General features: G+C 41.1%; 1 protein-coding gene across 16 annotated transcripts in view; it reads right to left on the reverse strand.

Annotated features, from left to right (window-relative positions):
- MAP2K5 (mitogen-activated protein kinase kinase 5) overlaps positions 1 to 18,794 on the reverse strand; it is a 270,688-nt gene that overhangs the window by 38,698 nt on the left and 213,196 nt on the right. For 9 of the 16 annotated variants that reach the window (XM_042941603.1, XM_042941608.1, XM_042941602.1 and 6 more), the window contains one exon: positions 2,508 to 2,569. The exons of the other annotated variants lie outside the window; for them this stretch is intronic. In XM_042941603.1, coding sequence (XP_042797537.1) covers positions 2,508 to 2,569 — 62 coding nt within the window. The remainder of the gene's footprint in view (positions 1 to 2,507; positions 2,570 to 18,794) is intronic. 16 annotated transcript variants of the gene reach the window in all.

Below are 18,794 nucleotides of genomic sequence, written 5' to 3' on the forward strand. Positions count from 1 at the left end.
TTTCATTATTTCTCTGAATGACAAATAATATATAAAGACGTCAGGAATCTAGATAATGCTATAAAATTACAAATGGGCTGTTAACATTATCTCCACTTTCTTTTATTCTGGCTACATAATGCAAGTTGATATTCATTAAATAGCCGTGGGGGAAGTTAAGTTTGTTTAAGCTACTTAAAGAATCCCATTCCTCATACAAAATATTGCTTGTCTCACATGCAGTCCGTATAATCAGTAGCTGTGTCATGTACACAGCTACACGATGAAGCACTCATACGTGGCACTGACGTGACTATGGGTAACTACCTATTTGGTGGCCGTATCTGTGCTAAACTCAGAGTGTCTGCGGCACGAAGTCATGAAAGATGACTGCTTCTTCTATTACTTCAAAATCACACAGATGCTTCTCTTTACATAAGGCGACCTCTAACAAGCTAGAAGAAAACCCATCATATAATCCCTGCATTTGCTGACTATTTTTTTTTTTTTAAGTAGAAAGACTTAATGATCATTTGGTAAATAAGAACCGTAGTTATGAACCATTAATGACATCGAGGACATTTGCCTTCCCTATAAATAACCATATGCACCTCTCAAATACTGCATCCATTAGCAAGTAATTCAAGCTGTCTCGCCGGTGGAGTTGGTAACAGTCCTAATCTGACATTCCAAAGTAGCTGTATCTCTTGGGAAAACAAGGCTATTACCCACTATCATTTCTGTTTCGGCTTGACATCTGTGGAAATTTCAACACAGGTTATCCCTCCCCCTGTCTCCATAAAACTTCTACACAGCAGCTGATTAATTTTTTGGGCAGAAGGAAGGTAGAGTCTTATCTGCTTTTCCCCATCTGCCCAGAACCAGCTACACCCCCACCCCCAAGTGGGTCTCAGGCCACACAGCGAGATGCACAGCCGTCTGATCACAAACCCCACATCTCCGGGGCAGGTGATGCCCAAACCAGCACCCCGGGCAGTTTAGGAACGGCACGGTTTATGTTTCAATTTCTGCATTTCAAAATGGGGCCTTCCCATGATGTGCTTCTGAGTGTTTCTAGGAATTCCACGTAAAGGAAATTAAGAGAGATTAATTCACATTTCTGGATAATGGCTCTATATTATCAATGAGCCCAGGAGTCCAGTGTTCAGCCAATATATGTGCTTTTTCCAACATGGCATGCTTTGGAAATAAAATGACTGCAGGGTAAAAACAGTTTTTAAAAGCTACAGAATATTATATTAGTATTTTAAATAAATAGAAACAGTGTTAATAAAATTTTTAAAGTCGGGGGGGGATCTCTTTCTCACATATTTGTCTATGGAATATAAACTGTATGAGACATTTTTATTAAGAGGTAACATATTACACTTAGTCAAAAAGGTGATAAAGCTTGACATTTATATTAAGGAATATTTCTTGGTTTCACTTTAGTGTAATCATCAGATGGATCATGGGGGTGGGGAGGGGAAGGGGACAGCGTACAACCATTTCAGTTTAGCAAGGACTCCTGACTGCACCATTTCGTGGTACTGCAGGAACGAAAGGTTCATTTTCCACCACTGAACAGGACTCTGAAGGGGTGACGGAATGGAATTCGGTGAATGAGAGGAAGAAATGTAGAGGCAGTTATGAGAAAGTTCCAGAATGTCCAGAACAGTTTCTAGTTCGTTCTGTCTCCTGCTTTGGGGTGGTCACTGCTATGCTCCCAGTTTCCTTCTCTCCCTGTCTCTGTCTCTCTCCATGCAGAGGTGAGGGAGAAGACAGAAGGAGGGCAGTGGAGCGACGGGGCCTGGGCCACTGACTGGGGAAGAGGCAGGTGGAGGAGACCTCGTTCTACTGAGGGGAAAAAGGCAGAGGGTGCAAAAGGAACCCTTCCTCAAGTGTCAAATGTCGAGGGGCTGCCCAGAGGCTCTGAGGGCCCCTTTGACCAAAATCCTGCGGTTCCTCCCAGTTCTCCAGCTGTTCAAGTGGGCCTAATGGAACCATGTTTTCATAGTCTTTCAAACATCAAAATTCACTGAAATGGGACACCAGTACTCTGTCTAAAATATAACCAAGGATAAAAGTTATTTACTGACAATCCGATGAATTAATAAACTATGCTGCTTCCACTAAGTGACAGACAGTTTTATGGGTAACTTGAGGTTACATTAATAAAAATAAGCTTCATATGTCTGTTCAATAGGGGCTATAAAATTGTGTGTTTCTTAAAAAAAAAAAAAAAAAATTGGGTAGCAACAGTATCTGTGCTCCAAGAAGTAGCCTGATTCTCAGCTGTTTATTAAGACAGGAAAAAGCCTCTAAAGTACATTTACGACCCTTTGTGTAAATAACGTTTACATAATTTAAACAATTTCTTCAGCTTTGCTGCCCCATCTGCCCAAGGCCCCGAAGTCCCTCCCGTCTCCAAAAGGAAGCAGGGAGAGCCATAAGGTCTCACGGAGCCGCAGAGTTAATGGCATGTATCATTTACATTGAGGGCATGGCATGTTTGCAAACGGGCTCACCACTGAGTGATGAAATGTACAAATGGCTCGGAGAACTCTCCAACCGGAAGGACGGGCGAATCCTGGGATGGAGGAGAAACAAGTCACCAAAAGTCACAACAATTCCTCTTCTTCCTTTATATCCACCCCCACCTCCCACCAAGGAGCAGCAGAATATATAACAGGGATTCACCAACATGTGGAAAGGAAAATAAGGCCTCGTCCAATTAAAAAGACTGTCGACACCCTCTCCCACATGTTTATGTAAAAACGCCAAATTTAAAGCCACACACATTTTACAATAGTGAGAAACATGAGAGCAAAGAGGGAGGGGAGGTGAAAAAAGGACAATGATAGCCACAGGGTAGGAAAGAAGGTACGAAAGTGTAAATGAGAAATTAATGATTATTTAAGTAACACACAAATGGTCTTGTAATTAACAAAGAGCTGTGAAATTATTCTTGTGCTGACCTCTGTTTCTTTTACTGGATTTGCTATTTATTTACACTTTCCCTTTTATTTACATTTATTTGTATATTCAACCGATCTTAACTGCCTGCCGAATCATGTGGGTCGGTTTGCTTTTGTTTTTGTTTCTGTTTTTTACTTGAATAGAAAGGCTTTTATGGGAGAAGCTGTTTCTTGAAAAGGAATTTTAGCCTAGTTGCCAGTCCAGGCAAACTCGTCATAGGAGAAAACCAGTGAATTAAGGACACAATGAAAACCTCCCACCTTGACCACCAAACAGAACTGGGGTGGAGGTGGGAGTCACTCAAATGAGCAGGAAACAACACAGCAACAAATGACAACCACCGGGTAACACAGGGAGCAGACCCCATTACCATTTGCAAAGGAAGGCTTTAAGAATTTAGGAGTTTTTCCAAGAATGACAGAGAGCGCCACTGTGTTTATAGTGTAACGGCTCAGGATGTAATGAAATTACACTGCAGAGTACTTTAACAGTCATCTCATTAGACCTACAGTTGGAACAAGAGAGCCACATAAAGTAGGCAGCTGCAAATGACTCCATTCCCATCTATTCTCATTTGCTATTAAAAATACCTTTCGGCGGCTTTTTTCCTCTCTGACATCCCTACACAAAGTGCCCTGCAAAGTATGATACATGCACCTATTTAAATTAACAAAGGAATGACTTATTTTAATCTCACTGTGCTTTGGAGTGCTTTGGCCATTTGGATGAGCAATATATCATTACATACAACCTTCCAGCGCTGCAGGCAAGAAACTCAGAGCATGCAGCATTTGGTGGGAGCCAAACAATTTCTCTAGCACACAACTGTGTCAAATGCATGCATGTATTCATTATTGAGAACGAGAGGAAATAGCTTTGATGTAGTGGAAAAAAGAAGATGATAAAAGCACCTCTGCAATATGCGTGTCATTATCAATGGTGGCAGATAGATACAATTGCACAGCCTCCTATGTGATTAGTAAATATACATATAATTGCTGTGGCCAATTATCAGAAAAATGAGATCGGTAATTACAAGACAGAAAATTAACTAGAACTCTTATTAAGGCTTTGTTTCCAATTCAAACAATTGGAAACTGCTGGAAAACACAATTAAATCAAAAGGAACTGAGGGGGTCAGAGCAGCCAAAAAAAACAAAACAAAACAAAACAAAAAACAAAAAAACCAAAAACCAACAAACCCCAAAAATCCAAAGAGGTTAAAAGAAAAGGAATGTGAACAAAATGATTCTTAGATTTTGCATATCTGTTCTCTTTGAATTTACTCTGTTCATCCAGAGCAGGGTTAGTTAGTGATCATAAACTTAAAATTCTCATCGCTAGAGAAAGGTTTCCAAGAAGAAAGGAAAACAAAGGAAAACGGGAGTGAAATAAAATCTTGCCAAGTTCAAAGGATTACATGCAGGCATTACACAGAGACGACATGAAAAACGGGGGGCTGATGAAACAGTCCGCTCAAAAGAAACAAGGCACGCAGTAACATGACAAGTCTTCGATAAAGGTACTATAAAATGGTCACAGAAGTCCCATCGGTTTGAAGAGCAAAAATAAAACATGATATCAATTTCAGCCTGGCCTGTTTTAGGAAAGCCATATATATCACCATGCCTGCAAGACCCTACGAGGCCCAGTTCAAGAAATGACATTTCACTGTCTCAAAAACTATTAGTAAAAAAATGGTTCAAAGTCTGAGGTACAAAAACTATGGGCTCTGATCAGGTAGTTAGTCCCCTCAGTCATCATTTCGGAGATTCTTTTGAAGGCTGTGGTACTGGAAGTGTCTGAGTAGTAGCTGATTTAAAATGCAATGTTTAGGAAGAGAAAAGCCTGCTGCCTTAATGTGGCTGAATATTTACCAAGATGGTTAAAATTCTGGGCCGGTTTTCTATGAAGATCCTGGTATAAAATGATGTCATTGTGGACCTCATTTCAAAGTATGATACCAAGAGTAAATTAATGAATTATAGACTAGGCAACTTGATGAAGATGTCATTTTAACACGGATGAGAAACAAGACGAGGAAATGTGACATCTTTGCATGGGTAGTTAATTTTATTTAAGACCTGATATTGTAGCCTGTTAAGTTCCTCATAACATAAAACTAAGGAACACTGGGTGGTACCCATGAATAATTTATTTCACTTGTGAAAATGCCAGCCCAAGTCGACTTTATAGAACCAGAGAGAGTGGATTCTCCTCTCAGGGGTGCCTGGAAAGAATCAGTCATCAGAGATGCAGGGGGGCGGTTGGGGGGGGGAGGAATTCTAATCTCACATGCATAATGCCAGGTATTTCTTTTCCTTTTAAAAATCCATGTCTCTTGCATACCTCAAAGGAGAATTTTCTGAGATACAGAAGACTGAATGGCAGGCGGGGGGGGGGGCGGGGCAGTCAGAATGCCACGACCAACATGGGGGTGGAGGGGGAGCAAAGGAGTCCTCTGAGAGCCTCACCACTCCACAAAAGCACACAGGCAGTTAACACTCCGAAGGAAAGCAAATGATAGTATTTACCACACTGGAGGATTTTCAAGTATACTTTTCTCATATTTAAGCAAGTAAAATCAGAAGTTTATTTAGATCAGCATGTAAAACACCTCTAAGAACTCGCCTATTTCATTATCTAATTCAAATGTGCGCGAAGGAGGGAGGGAGGCTCAGCTCAGAGTGGAGCTGTCCCAGTTTCCCTGCAGCTCCCAGGGAGGGAGAGCATCCAGTCACCGCCAGGTTAGAGGGAGACTGAGAACCATGCCAGGGGGTTCAGGGATCTAGTGAAGTACTTGCTGCTACTTATCAAAAATGTCCTCTGCCAAATATGGGTTTAGGGAAGATGAACAAATACATTTCGAAAATATAAGCGCGAATTGGAGAAGCAGTTACACTAATAACTCTCAGGACTGGCTGAAACTGACTCTAAATTGTTAATAAAAGTCACTCTTTTTTAAGACCCTGGGTGCCATACTTCACCTTAAGGGCTTTTTTGGGGGGTTAGCTCTTCTGTTGAACTTCTAAGGGCAGAGGTATGGAATGAAGCAGTGGACACAACCTTAACCAGAAGCCTTAACCTGAGATTCTAGTCCCAAATCAACTTTAGAGTCCTGCTAAAGGGACACAGGCTGGATCTTGTTATCGAGCCGGCAACTGTTATATAAAAACAGCTGCCATAAACCATTTCAGTAAGCAATTCTGGTCATCAAGGAGGACAGTCTCCAAGTCTCAGAGGTTTCTGTAACTACCTGGTCAGCCCCCTTTGCTAAACAACTGGAACACAAGCACATGGCAGGCTAGAGAACAGCGAAGGACAACGGGAAAAAAGTTTGAGTGATGCCTTTGCCTTGTGAATAATGAACAGTTCAGGAAGGTCAACCCATTACAACTGAAACTGTTTAATTATTAATTATGCACAATCTATGAGCAAAAGGACAAGTTCAGAATGTTTAATGTATGCTAACTTCAACTGGACTCTCTCTGGGTATTTTGTTATTAGCACTTGTCAGCAAGGTACTCAGGCATAAAAAAAGGCAAGCAGCAGAAAATCTGAGTTGGTGTGTGTGTGTGTGTGTGTGTGTGTGTGTGTGTGTGTACGTACCTGCACAGTCAAAGAGTGGGGGAGGGGGGAGGGAGAAGGAGGTCTGATTCCAGTCACTGCTGCTGCTAGTTCACTTGCAGACTAAGTATGTCAATAAGCACACTTTATGACTTGAGAGCGGGCAGATAGGCTGGGTACTCGACACACAGAAAACACAGATGAGGCTTTTGGAATCACTTACTTAAAAGAGAGATCATCATTTTAAATGTAGAGTTTTTTTTTTTTTTAACTATGATGTTTCTTGGCTTTGAAAAGATCCATGACGACATTTGTGCACACATGTGCACACACACATATGCTTGAGTACGTAGAAAACTGGTAGAATCTGAATAAACTGAGTGGATTCTATCCATGTCAATATCCCGGTTGTGGCATTGTACTGTGTTTATGAGCTGCTACCACTGGGGGAAACCGGGTGAAGGGTGAACAGGCCCTCTCCATGTTATTTCTTACAGCTGCATATGAATCTAAAATGATGTTGAAACAGAACGTTTAGAAAGAAAAAGGTAGGGACCTATTTTTAAAAACTCTGATGAGGTCCGGATTCTTGGCAGAGCTTAGCTTTATGTAAGGGGAAAGGCTGGCATAACTACTCAAATGGAAAGCAGTTAAGGGAACTTGGCTTAAGAAAATAACCTGAGGATTTAATTTTTCCCTTTAACTCATAATTAATATCACAATGAAACCTGACAAGGATATGGTAGTTAATTCAGACACTGATAAGGTACAGACATGAAATACTGTATAAAAATGATAGTCTGAGGCGCCTGGGTGGCTTAGTTGGTTAAGTGTCTGACTCTTGACTTCGGCTCAGGTCATGATCTCATGGTCCTGAGATCGAGCCCCATGTTGGGCTCTGTGCTGAATGTGGAGTGTGCTTAAGATTCACCCAGTCTCTCTCTCTCTTTCTCCCTCTGCCCCTCCCCCACTTGACATGCACGCACTCTCTCTCTGAAAAAAAAAAATGATAGTCATTCATTACTTATTTATTGGTTCATTCAGTCAATAGTTTTCTTGACCACCTACCATGTGAAAGGCTCTGAGCCTGGCATTCTGGGATGACTGATATTTAATCCATAACCTTAAAGAACTGGTATATTATTCAGGGGGATAAGGTGTGCACCCCTAATAAACAGCCCTGCAGGATGGAGGAAATGGCCAAGTAAGGGCTTGGCATTCATTTTAATCTGTGTCTTGTTCCCTTCTCTTTGTGCAAAACAGACATTCCTTCAAACCAAGATTTTATACTTACTGGCAGTAAGAGAAGGAAGACAGAAGGGCCACTTCTCAAAATATCAAGGTGTTGGCCAGCTGGTGAATTCTATGATCAGTTGGGATGTGGTTAGATTAAACCAGCCTGGCAAGTTAAACAGAATATGGCAAGCCTTCCAACATTTTTAAGAGCCCATTTCTAGACCTCAAGTCATCAAGCCAGTAGGTAGTTAACAGCACGTGGAGTCTGATCAGTAGTGAGTTATGCACTAATACTTAAAAAATAAATTTTCTAATTCAAGCCTGATGTTCCTTTGGCTTGGCCCAACGATTTCTGTTCCTACACACTGGGACTCACGCTAATTGCCACGGCTCTCTTAGACTGCTCCACTTTTGTCCACAGTGTTGGGGTCAAAGGCTGTTTGTAATTCCAGTGGCTTCACGTCAGGCAGAACAGAATTTTGCCTTGTTAGACCCCAAATTGGTTTTTGAGTCTCCGCTGTTCACTGCCTTAAAATAGCATTTTCACGAGACACCTGCAGGATCCAGATAAGTCTCCTCTTGACTGAAGAGGAAACCTGGTTTGTTTGAAAACAAGAGGAAAAAAAAGACACAGAAAAAGCACCCTCACCTTTAAAGATCTCCACAGAAGCTTATCTACAAACCAAAAAATCTATGTGTCCAAAGTGTCATCCAATGGTAGATTTTGGGAAATTAGCTCAGTTTTAGTATTTTGAAGGTCCTCAGTGTTTGCACCTGTAAGTTGCTGCTACAACAGACTGTGGCAGGGGTGGGGGTAGGCGGGGAGAAGACAGTCACATCTTGTCAGAGAGGGAAAGGTGGGAAATAGATGGATAGGTGCTCCTGGTCAGTCAGAGAATGAGGCAGCCCAGTTTAAGATATGAGTGAACCGTAAGTACACATTGGAGTTTACAAAGTCAGTCAGTGCTTATAAACAACACTCAGTTTACTTAAAAACATGGTCACTCTGTGAGGAAACAATCGGTATTTTGCCATTATGTGTATTTTGATTTCACAATGCAGACACAACCAACCTAATCTTTGGGGTGTTAGGAGGGACAGCGGCTGGGAATGAGGCTTTGAATTTAGGAAGGCTTGCAGATGGACATCATCAGAAAAGAGTGTCTGTGACCCTCCTCGGCTGGAGGCCAGAAAACCCTCCTTTTACTCCCCATTCCACATCAAGCCTTGAGCAGAGAAAGTGAAAGATGATTCAATTTCCACACCGGGTCACCCCATGCTCTGGGTTGCCAGATGTGACAAATTACACGTGTGGGCATTTTGGTGTGAAGTTCTGTCCACTGGGTCTGGGCTGACAGTAGCAGCTCATTTAACTTGTCTTAGAAGGACCTGGCACCAGGGGCAAAAGGCCTGAATTTCTGCTACTGAAACATCCACCTGACCTATAAGCCCTTAAAGCAAGGGAGACCCAGCTGTTAGCCAAGGAAACATCACAACCTGATGGCTTATAAAACCCACAAAATATAAATAAATAGGTCTAAAGGAATCAGTCTGTAGGTAACTGAACTTTGAGATCATAAAGATTTTCCCTATTTTTTTTCTCATAAACATGTTCCAGAAGTTATCCAGATACAAAGAGAAGAGGAAAACACGTCGTCATTAACATCAAAACTAACCCATCATTTACTCTACAATTTTTGTCACGTAAAAGATTTATATTTGCCTAGAGATTTTCTAAACCTATGGCAGAGATCTTGATGTTTTATAAATTTCCTTGAAAATAGTAGAGAACTGGAAAATGGACTAATCTTTTAAACCATATTTACAGTTGCTTTCTCTCCAAAGCTAATAAACATTGTTTTTTCTCTTTTTATTTTAGGTCACTTGTTGGTCATAGGCTATAGTGCACAGTAATATTTATAGGTGTCTGTATGAATAGCACACCCACGCACTTACACACATACTTGCACACTAACATCCACATATACCTCCCTTTTCCGTGGCGTAAGCAGAACAGCAAAAAACATGCTTGTCTCATACCAAAGGGATTTCATTTACAAAAGTAAAACCCGTTATTGTCCTCTCTGTCTGTAGCCTCCCAATGCATTTCTATTGCTTTTCCATAAAACACTACTGCAAATAATCAAGCATGACCATTGACATCCACAAGATTGAGTTTTAGGAACCATTAAATGAGCTCACCCTCGTGGGAAGCTTCCTGCTCAGGCTGGTCTAAAGGTAATTATTCAGCAATTCCTACCTGTGGTTTTACCTTGTCCCTATATAGTGTTTGAATTTCATATGCTGGTGAGGTCAATTTTTTTTCCTCAGGAAAAGTCCAGCTACACATGTTTGATCCCGGACTTAAATTATAATGTTAATATACACACTTCACCAGGTTCTATGTACAGAAGTGCTGATTAAAAGAAATCTTAGATTACAGGTAGATCATCAGCTATATTAAACAAAAGCAAAAGAGGAAAATCTCCGGGAGAATAATAACGCTCGCTTAACAGATTCCGAAATGAAAGGAATTATTCCTCTTTTCATAGGTAAGGGGTTGGCACGGAGACACCTGAACTACATCCACACACCGTTCAAGGGCAAGAACCTGGCAGGTCCGTGTCCTGAAAAATCAACAAGCCATAACACCATCAAGTCAGACTCCGAGAACTCCCTGAAATCCAAAGACCACATCGTCACACTGTATGTCCTCCTGATGTTCACTCGACTGTTAGAATAATCACCACCGTTTGCCACCTGTGCTGCAAGCTATGGATGAGGGGGAAGCTGAACTTCCAGGGGCTCCGTGGAGGAGGAGTGCTGGTGGTAGCCGCTCACACATTTTGATAAACAAATTCAAAGGCGGTGTGAGCTGTGACTCAAAGGCTGGAAACGGTATGTGAAATTGTGCTGTACCTGGTTCCAAACAATAAACTCGGGGAGAAGGGAATTTAAAGCTGGGTAAAGAAGATAGCACGTCGGTTTAAAATTAGTCAATATGAGAGGAACAAAGACAGGGAGAGAGGGAGACAGGGAGGGAAGAAGGGGGAGGAAGTGAAAAAAAAATAGAACTACACACTGTGAAATGAACAAGTTCAGTTAGAATGTTCATCAGGATTTGGAAAATCATAATGCCATCTGCTACTCTGGACCTCAGAACATCAGGGATCTTGGGGGCCCAGACGCTTCCATTTCCAGGAGGAAGGAAGGAACTCATACTCCCTGGAACGCTGCCTCCATTCTGGAATGGAGGCAACACCCAGCCGATCGGTTTGGAATCTCTTTTGAGAACATTTGCACTGTTCACATACGCGTTTTCCCTGGTTTAGGGAAAATGAACGGCAGGCAAAATGATTACATCAACTCGGCAGTGAGGCGGAGCAGTGCCCCAGCCTGAGCTGCTGGGTAACTGACCCTGGCATCCAACTTGGGCACAGGGTGTGTAGGTCCCATCATGGTGGATTAAATGAGCATTGTCCTACGGCTGGATAAGACTTCACAATAGAGCAACACATGTTAAATGACAGCAGCCAAAACTGGCCCCACCAGGCAACTGCCCATTCACAGAACGCTATTCATACGCCTCCACCACCAAGAAATTAATTCATTAATAATACATCAGGCTTCATGGACAATTCAAAGAAAACAACACAAGGCTACTTGTTCAATGACTGCCTAAAGATGCAGAATTTTTCCTGGTTAAAAACAAACAAACAAAACCCAAATCTAATTGACTTACTGAAATCTAAATCATAGGGACGTTTATGCTAATATTTCAGTTAGTGAAAAAGAAGAAATGGTGAAAGTCTATCCATTGAATTCACTCAGTGCCACTAGGAAATAATAAAAATACAGATTTTTTTCAGCAGTAGCTAATAAAATCTGAATTTATATAACTGTGTCTTTGGAAATTATTTTTTTCCATTTAGGTGACTTTGTACATCCTTCAGACTATCAGGAAAAATTTTGCTTTTAACTTGTTTCTTCTGTTACATTTTTTAAACTCACTTCTTTCTTTCTCCTCCCTCCCGACAACTCATAAATATGAATTAAATATAATTATAAATGAACAGAACATTAACTTTTGGATTACTGCTGTGTTTTGGTAGAATGTTAATGTCATTTCTAAAGAAACAGTTATTACCAATAGAAAAAGTAATTACTAAAGGAATCATGGCCTTAATGCTAACCTATTTTCAATCTTCAAACCAGCCAAACTGCATTAATTTAAGCATACTGGACTTTTCAAAGGAGGTATTAGATTTCTAAAGGCTGCCTTACATAAAAGAGGAGTATCAGTTTTCAGGGTCCCAATTATATATTCCCAACTCTATGGGATACAGGTCTAGTTAGCAATATCGCTGGAGGACAAGACTATTGTATATCCCCTTGTATTAACTTACCAAGTTTCTAATGCCTCAGTCACTAATTCATACAAGTTATAAACATCATGGAATTGCATGTCGACACCCATTTACTGGAGTGGTCAGAGTGTTAGCTATGTGGGAAGAAGCTGAGGGCCTGCATAGGACATCAGAAAGCTCAGGCCAGCAATTCTTGTCTCACTGTAAACCACCTGCAGTTACATATTGTAAAAGGAACAGGCCAGCCTTTGGAGGCTGGGAGCTGAGGGGATGAGGATTCCTTTTACTTTTTACTAACTTCAGAAGCCAGAATGATGGCAAAGTCCCCTAGGCAAAAAAGTGAATGCATATTATTTCCTCTGGGGTTGGTTAATACCACTTTTTGAATTCCAGGGAGATTTTCTTAGGCAACCATTTTCACCCCAACCCTCTGCCCCCAGAGAGCACCTGCTGTGTTCATAGCCCAGCAGCTCCTCAGTTAACCAGCCCTCAGTAACCTGTCTGGGAATGAGTGATTCTCCATGAATGAATCTTTTTAAGACAACCGGAGGGTTTAGGAGTTAAACCTTTGGTATATATAAATCTTTCTAAAAGGAGTCAAGCTCCTTCCTGCCGATTTAAACAGATATGCAGAATAGAATTCAATTCTTTCTTAAAGACCTGGAGTCATTCTTATAGACAGCGAAACCGAACTGTGTTGCAATAGATCTATGACCTTGGGGCATGTCTGCAATGTTTCTAAGTTGTTTTTTCTATAGCTTTTAAAATAATCTCTCTTTGTGATGTCAGAATGTTCAGCTGCCACTTTTTCCTTCTGGCAAGGTCAGTTATAGTGTAGTAAGTGGAAAGAGCCATATCCTTTGACTGTCACTCAGTTTCCTCATCTGTAAAATGGAGTGTTATGGGAAAGCAACATGTTTCCCTGGGGAAACATTCTGTAAACCATAGAGATTAAGGCTAGACTTTAGAATTTCGATAAAGGACCACATATATTAGTTAAGTGCCTTCTCATCATATACTCTCTTACTTTTTGGACTGGTTCTTCTGAAGTCTTGAAAAGACAGGTAGTAAGTTCTTATAATTATGTATACATTTCATTCAACAAATATTCATAAGTGACCCCTGCACTTTAGGTGCAGCAGTATAAAGCTAGAAATGAAAAGCCTAGGTACTTAGAGTCTAGTTGATAAAACTACTTATAATTGGGTCTAGAACAGGAATTAATAGCATCTTGAATGAGGCACGTGGTACCATCTTATGAACAGAATGCCAATCGTCTTCTTCCCGTGAACATGTCTTTCTCTCTGTGGGACTCATGCCTGTGAGGGCCTAGCTGCCCAAGCTGCATGCTTCATCCCTGACCCCACCTCTCCACTCTACCCTACATCCAATTACTTGCCAAAGTCTGTTTATTCTATCTCCTAAATACTCTTCAAACATGCTAAGGCTAGTGAAAGCCCTCATAATCTCTGATCAGAACTATAGCTTCCTAAGGGCCTTTCCCAAACCACCTTCCACAACCCTGTCAGTGATTTTTCTGAAACACAAATTTGGTTCCACCAATCCAGTTTAAAGCTTTCGGTATGCCCCGCCCCCCGAAAATGCCTTTAGGCACAGTGTAAAGATCCTTTGAAATGTGGCCCTGGTCTCATCTGTTAAAACTCTGCCAAGCACTGCAGCCATGATGAACTCCTGGTGGGGGCTTCAGGTATCTCTGAGCCTAACTCCCCCTTGCTCTTTGGGGTCCCATTCTCTGTAGAAACCTCTGGTACGTTATCCTCTCTATCATCAGCCCTCTTGTCTGTGTTTCCCAGCACCTTGTCCACACTTTTTACTATAGAAGTTCCATAGTTGCAAACATCATTAAAAACCTTGTCGTAAATACCCATTTATGTGTGGTTAAAAAAAGAGCCAGTGTGCTCCTGAGAGCTCAGGCCATCAAGTCTCCCATGACTTATACTACCGGCAGTTTCAAGCGATCTATTTAGATATGACTGTTACTGGTCTGCTTCCCTGACTAGAGTAGAAAAATTTTAATGGTAGCAACTGCATCCCTAACCCCAATACCTAGCTCTGGGATTAATACAGGTTTACGGAATGACTGTTCGGGATACAATCAATGGTTTTCATACTATAATTAATGGAACTCCAAGAACTTTTATGTGGGTGCCAAAGGTGGGTACAGATAGGGTGGAGATTTAAGCCTGCCCACCCTCTGATCAAACCAGAATGGTTTCAAGTTCCAAAAAAATAAATTTAAAACTTCTGTGTGTCACAGAACACCAAGAAAGTGAAGAGAAAATCCACAAAATGGGAGAAAACATTTAGACTCTCATATCTAGAATATATAAAGAACAGTTACAACTCAATAATAAGACAAATAACCCAATTTAAAAACGGACAATGGAATTGAATAGACCTTTCTCCAAAGAAGTTATTCAAATGGCCAATAAACATATGAAAATATTCCCAGCATCATCAATTACAAGGGAAACACAAATCAGAACCATAAGAGAGCCTACTTCACATCTACCAGGAAGACTATAATTAAAAACAAAAACAAAAGCAAAAACAAAAAACAGAAAACAGCAAGTGCTGGCAAGAATGTAGAGAAATTTGAGCCCTCATAAATTGCTGGTGGGAATATAACATAGGGCAGCTGTTGTGAAATATAGTTGGGAAGTTCATCAAAAAGTTAAATAGAATTTTCATATGATCCAGCAATTCCACTTCTAGGTATATATCTAAGAGAGTTGAAAACATATGTCCACATAAAAACTTGCACACAGATGTTCATAACATCGTTATTCATAATAGCCAAACAGCAGGAACAGCCCAAATGTTCAATTGATAAATAAACAGTATGTGGTATACCCATACAACGGGATATTATTCAGCCATAAATAGGAATGAATTACTGATAAATGCCACAGCATGGAAGTACCTTGAAAACATCATGTTAAATGAAAGAAACCAAACATACAAAAACCAGGTATTATACGGCCCAATCTACATGAAATGTCCACAACAGGGAAATCCACAGGGACAGAAAATAGATTAATTAGTGGTTGCCACAGATTGGAGGGGACGGAGGAATTATGAGTGACTGCTAACAGGTACTAGGTTTCTTTGTGGAGTGACGGAAATGTTCTGGGACTGAGTTGTATACTTTAAAAGGGTGAAGTTTGTTAAGTAATTTATTATTTCAATAAAAAGATTTTCAAAGAAAAAAAAATAAGAAATGAGTTTCTCTATGATGGCCTCTGTACTTAGCTGCTGTGTTATAGATCAGAGGCCCTTCTCTGCTGGATAGGATGGACCTCAGTAGTTTTGTGTAGGAAAACTCTGCCAGAAAAAAAAAAATATATATATTTTTTAATATTTTAATATATATATTAATATATATTATATATATTTTTTAATATATGTGTGTGTATATATATATACATATATATATATATATGTATATATATATATATATTATTTATTTATTTATTTTTTTAATTTACTCCAAGGAGCGTTTACTGAGCTCCTGCTTGGGCCATTCTCTCTACCAGGTGTTGGGATAAATTCCTGGGCTGGATGACTTCATGATCTAGTAGAAGACAAACTCAAGAACTAAATTTGATTCCGTATGATAAAAACTGTAACAAAGCTTTTGTAACCAATGCTATGCTGAATTCCACCTAGCATTGGGCAGGAGTGTGGCAGGATGAAGAGGTAGGAAGGTAACAGGGACAGCTTCAAAGAGGAGACGACATGTGAGCTGGGCTTTGGAGGATGCTTAGGCATGGGCAAGGTGAAGAGGCTGAAGAGGTCATTCCAAGCAGGGGGAGGGGGCACCAGCACAGGTGTGAAAGCGTGCAGCAAGTCTGAAGACCACTGACTGACCCAAAGTGAGGCTGAAATAAATACGGGTGAGAGACTCAAATGCCTTGCTAAGAAGTTGAGATACTATCTTATGGATAGGGTGATCCCCGGAAGGTTTGAGAGGTTGAGACCTGTATTGAAAAATACAGATACACTGTGGAGGTCGAGCAGTAGGAGAAACAAGGCAGACAGAAAAACTTAGAAGCTTTTTAATAATGTGCTTTCAAAGTAGACTCTTCTCTCTTTTCCTCCCCCTTTCCCGGTCCTCAATCTTCTCATCCCCGTCTTCACACGTCACCCTCTGCTAGAACAGAGATGTTAGCTGCCTCTGGGTTCTCCTGGTTCATGTCAAAGCGTCTAGCCGCGTGATTAACCTCCTCCCTCTTCTGCCAGGCGGGCACCGCCATCAAACACTGCTTTCTTCTAGCATGGGACATGTTTGCTGGCATTTCTAGAAAATGTCAGAGGAGCTGCGTCTATGTGAAGAGTTCTTGTGAGTTCAGGTGTTTGGTGAGGTGGACGACTGTCCCCATTCATAAGGGCTCTTTTTAATGCCACTGTAATGATGTGCATATGCCCATCAGGCAGCTAATAGTGGAGGCTTTCGTATGTCTTCATTAAAATTTATGGTTAGAGTCATAAGGACTCAATGAAGGTACAGACTTCTTATAAAGGGAGGCTTGTAATGATGGGTTATTAGCTATGATGATGATGATGGTGGTGGTGGTGGTGATGCCAAGAGAGTCTGTTCCCATCCTAAGCTTTACTTTATTCATCGTCAAGGACCCCAGGCCAGGCCCTACAGCAACACCCCCCACCCCACCCACTTCCTTCAGTTTTTGTCTATCACTCAGCTGGCCACTTCCTTTCCATCTTCCTTCCCTCGTCCCCACTGTGGCCTTCCTGTCAAGCCCCCTTTCCTGGCCACAAGATCTTATAGGGAAAGCCATCACCTCCCCCACTTCTGGCCCTGAAGCACAAAAGACCTGTGGTTGGCCTGCAACCCTGGTGTGATTGCAGTGATTCCACTTTCGATGCCACCTTTTGACACACAGACATTCTACATTTTGATGAAGAACCATGTTTCTTCCCTCAGTTACGCTCTTGGGTGTCACATCCGTGCTCCCTTTTAGGAGTTCCATGGTTTTAGTGCTTACATTTGGGTCTTTCACCTCTTTTGAATTAATTTTTGTATATGATAGCAGTAGGGGTCCAAATTCATGCTTTTGCATGTGGACATCCAACTGTCCCAGCATCGTTTGTCAAAAAAACCCGATTCTTTCACCACCGAATGGTCTTGGCGTCTTCGCTGGAAAACAACTGAGCATGGATGTGTGGGTTTATCTCTGGATTCTCCATTCTATTCCATATGCCTGCCCTTATGCCAACACCATACTATCTTGAGTACAGTAATTTTGGAGTTATGAAATCAGGAAGTATGAATCCTCCAACTTTCTCTCTTTTTTTTCCCCAAGATTGTTTTGGCTATTCCGAGTTCCTTGCATTTCCCTATGCATTTTGGGATCAGCTCATCCATTTCTGCAAGAGCCCACTGGGATTGTGACAGAGACTGCACTGAATCTGTAGATCAATTTGGGGAGTACTGCCATGTTAACAATATTAAGTCTTCCATTCCCTGCACATGGGTGTCTTCCCATTTATTTAGGTCTTAAATTTCTTTCAATAATGTTTTGTGGTTTTCCAAGTCTTTTATTATTTTTGATTCGTTTGATGATAATGTTTACCTATTTTTGAGAGCATGAGCAGAGAAGGGGCAGAGAGAGAGGGAGACCCAGAATCCTAAGCAGGCTCCAGTCTCCGAGCTGTCAGCACAGAGCCTGACGTGGGGCTCAAACCCACAAACCGCGAGATCATGACCCAAGCCCAAGTTGGATGTCCAACCGAGCCACCCAGGCGCCCCCTTTTTTAAATTTATTATTTTTTTAATGTTTATCTATTTTTGAGAGAGTAACTTGAATTGTTTTCATTTCATTTTTGGATAGTTCATTTTGGATTACATGTGTATAGAAATACAATTGATTTTTGTGTGTTCTTGTATCCTACAACCCTGCTGAACTCATTTATCAACTGTCTTTTTGTGTGTATTTTCTATACAAAATATCATGTCATCTATTAAATATAGTTTTACATCTTCCTCTTCAACCTGGATGCCTTTTCTTTTTCTTTTTAAAAAAAATTTTTTTAACGTTTATTTATTTTTGAGACAGAGAGAGACAGAGCATGAATGGGAGAGGGTCAGAGAGAGAGGGAGACACAGAATCCGAAACAGGCTCCAGGCTCTGAGGGGTCAGCACAGAGCCCGACGCGGGGCTCGAACTCACGGACCGCGAGATCATGACCTGAGCTGAAGTCGGACGCTTAACCGACTGAGCCACCCAGGCGCCCCACCTTTTCTTTTTCTTGACTAATTTTCCTGGGTAGAATCTCTAGAACAAAGTTGAACAGAAGTGGTGAGAGTGAACATCCTGGTCTTTTCCTGATCTTAGGTTGGGAAGCTTTTAGTCTTTTACCATGAAATAAGATGTTAGCTGTGGGGCATTAGATGTTCTTTATCAGGCTGTTGAAGTCCCCTTCTCTTTCCACTTCGTTGTGTGTGTGTGTGTGTGTGTGTGTGTGTGTGTGTGTGTGTGTTTTATCAAGAAAGGGTGGTGGATTTTTGTTAAATGCTTTTTCTGTATCTGCTGAGATGATCATGGGATTTTCGTTCTTTATTCTACTAATCTAGTATATTACATTGACTGATTTTCATTGGGCCAACCTTGTATTTTGAGGATA

Source organism: Panthera leo, chromosome B3 (assembly GCF_018350215.1).
Source record: "Panthera leo isolate Ple1 chromosome B3, P.leo_Ple1_pat1.1, whole genome shotgun sequence".
Lineage (NCBI taxonomy): Eukaryota > Metazoa > Chordata > Mammalia > Carnivora > Felidae > Panthera > Panthera leo.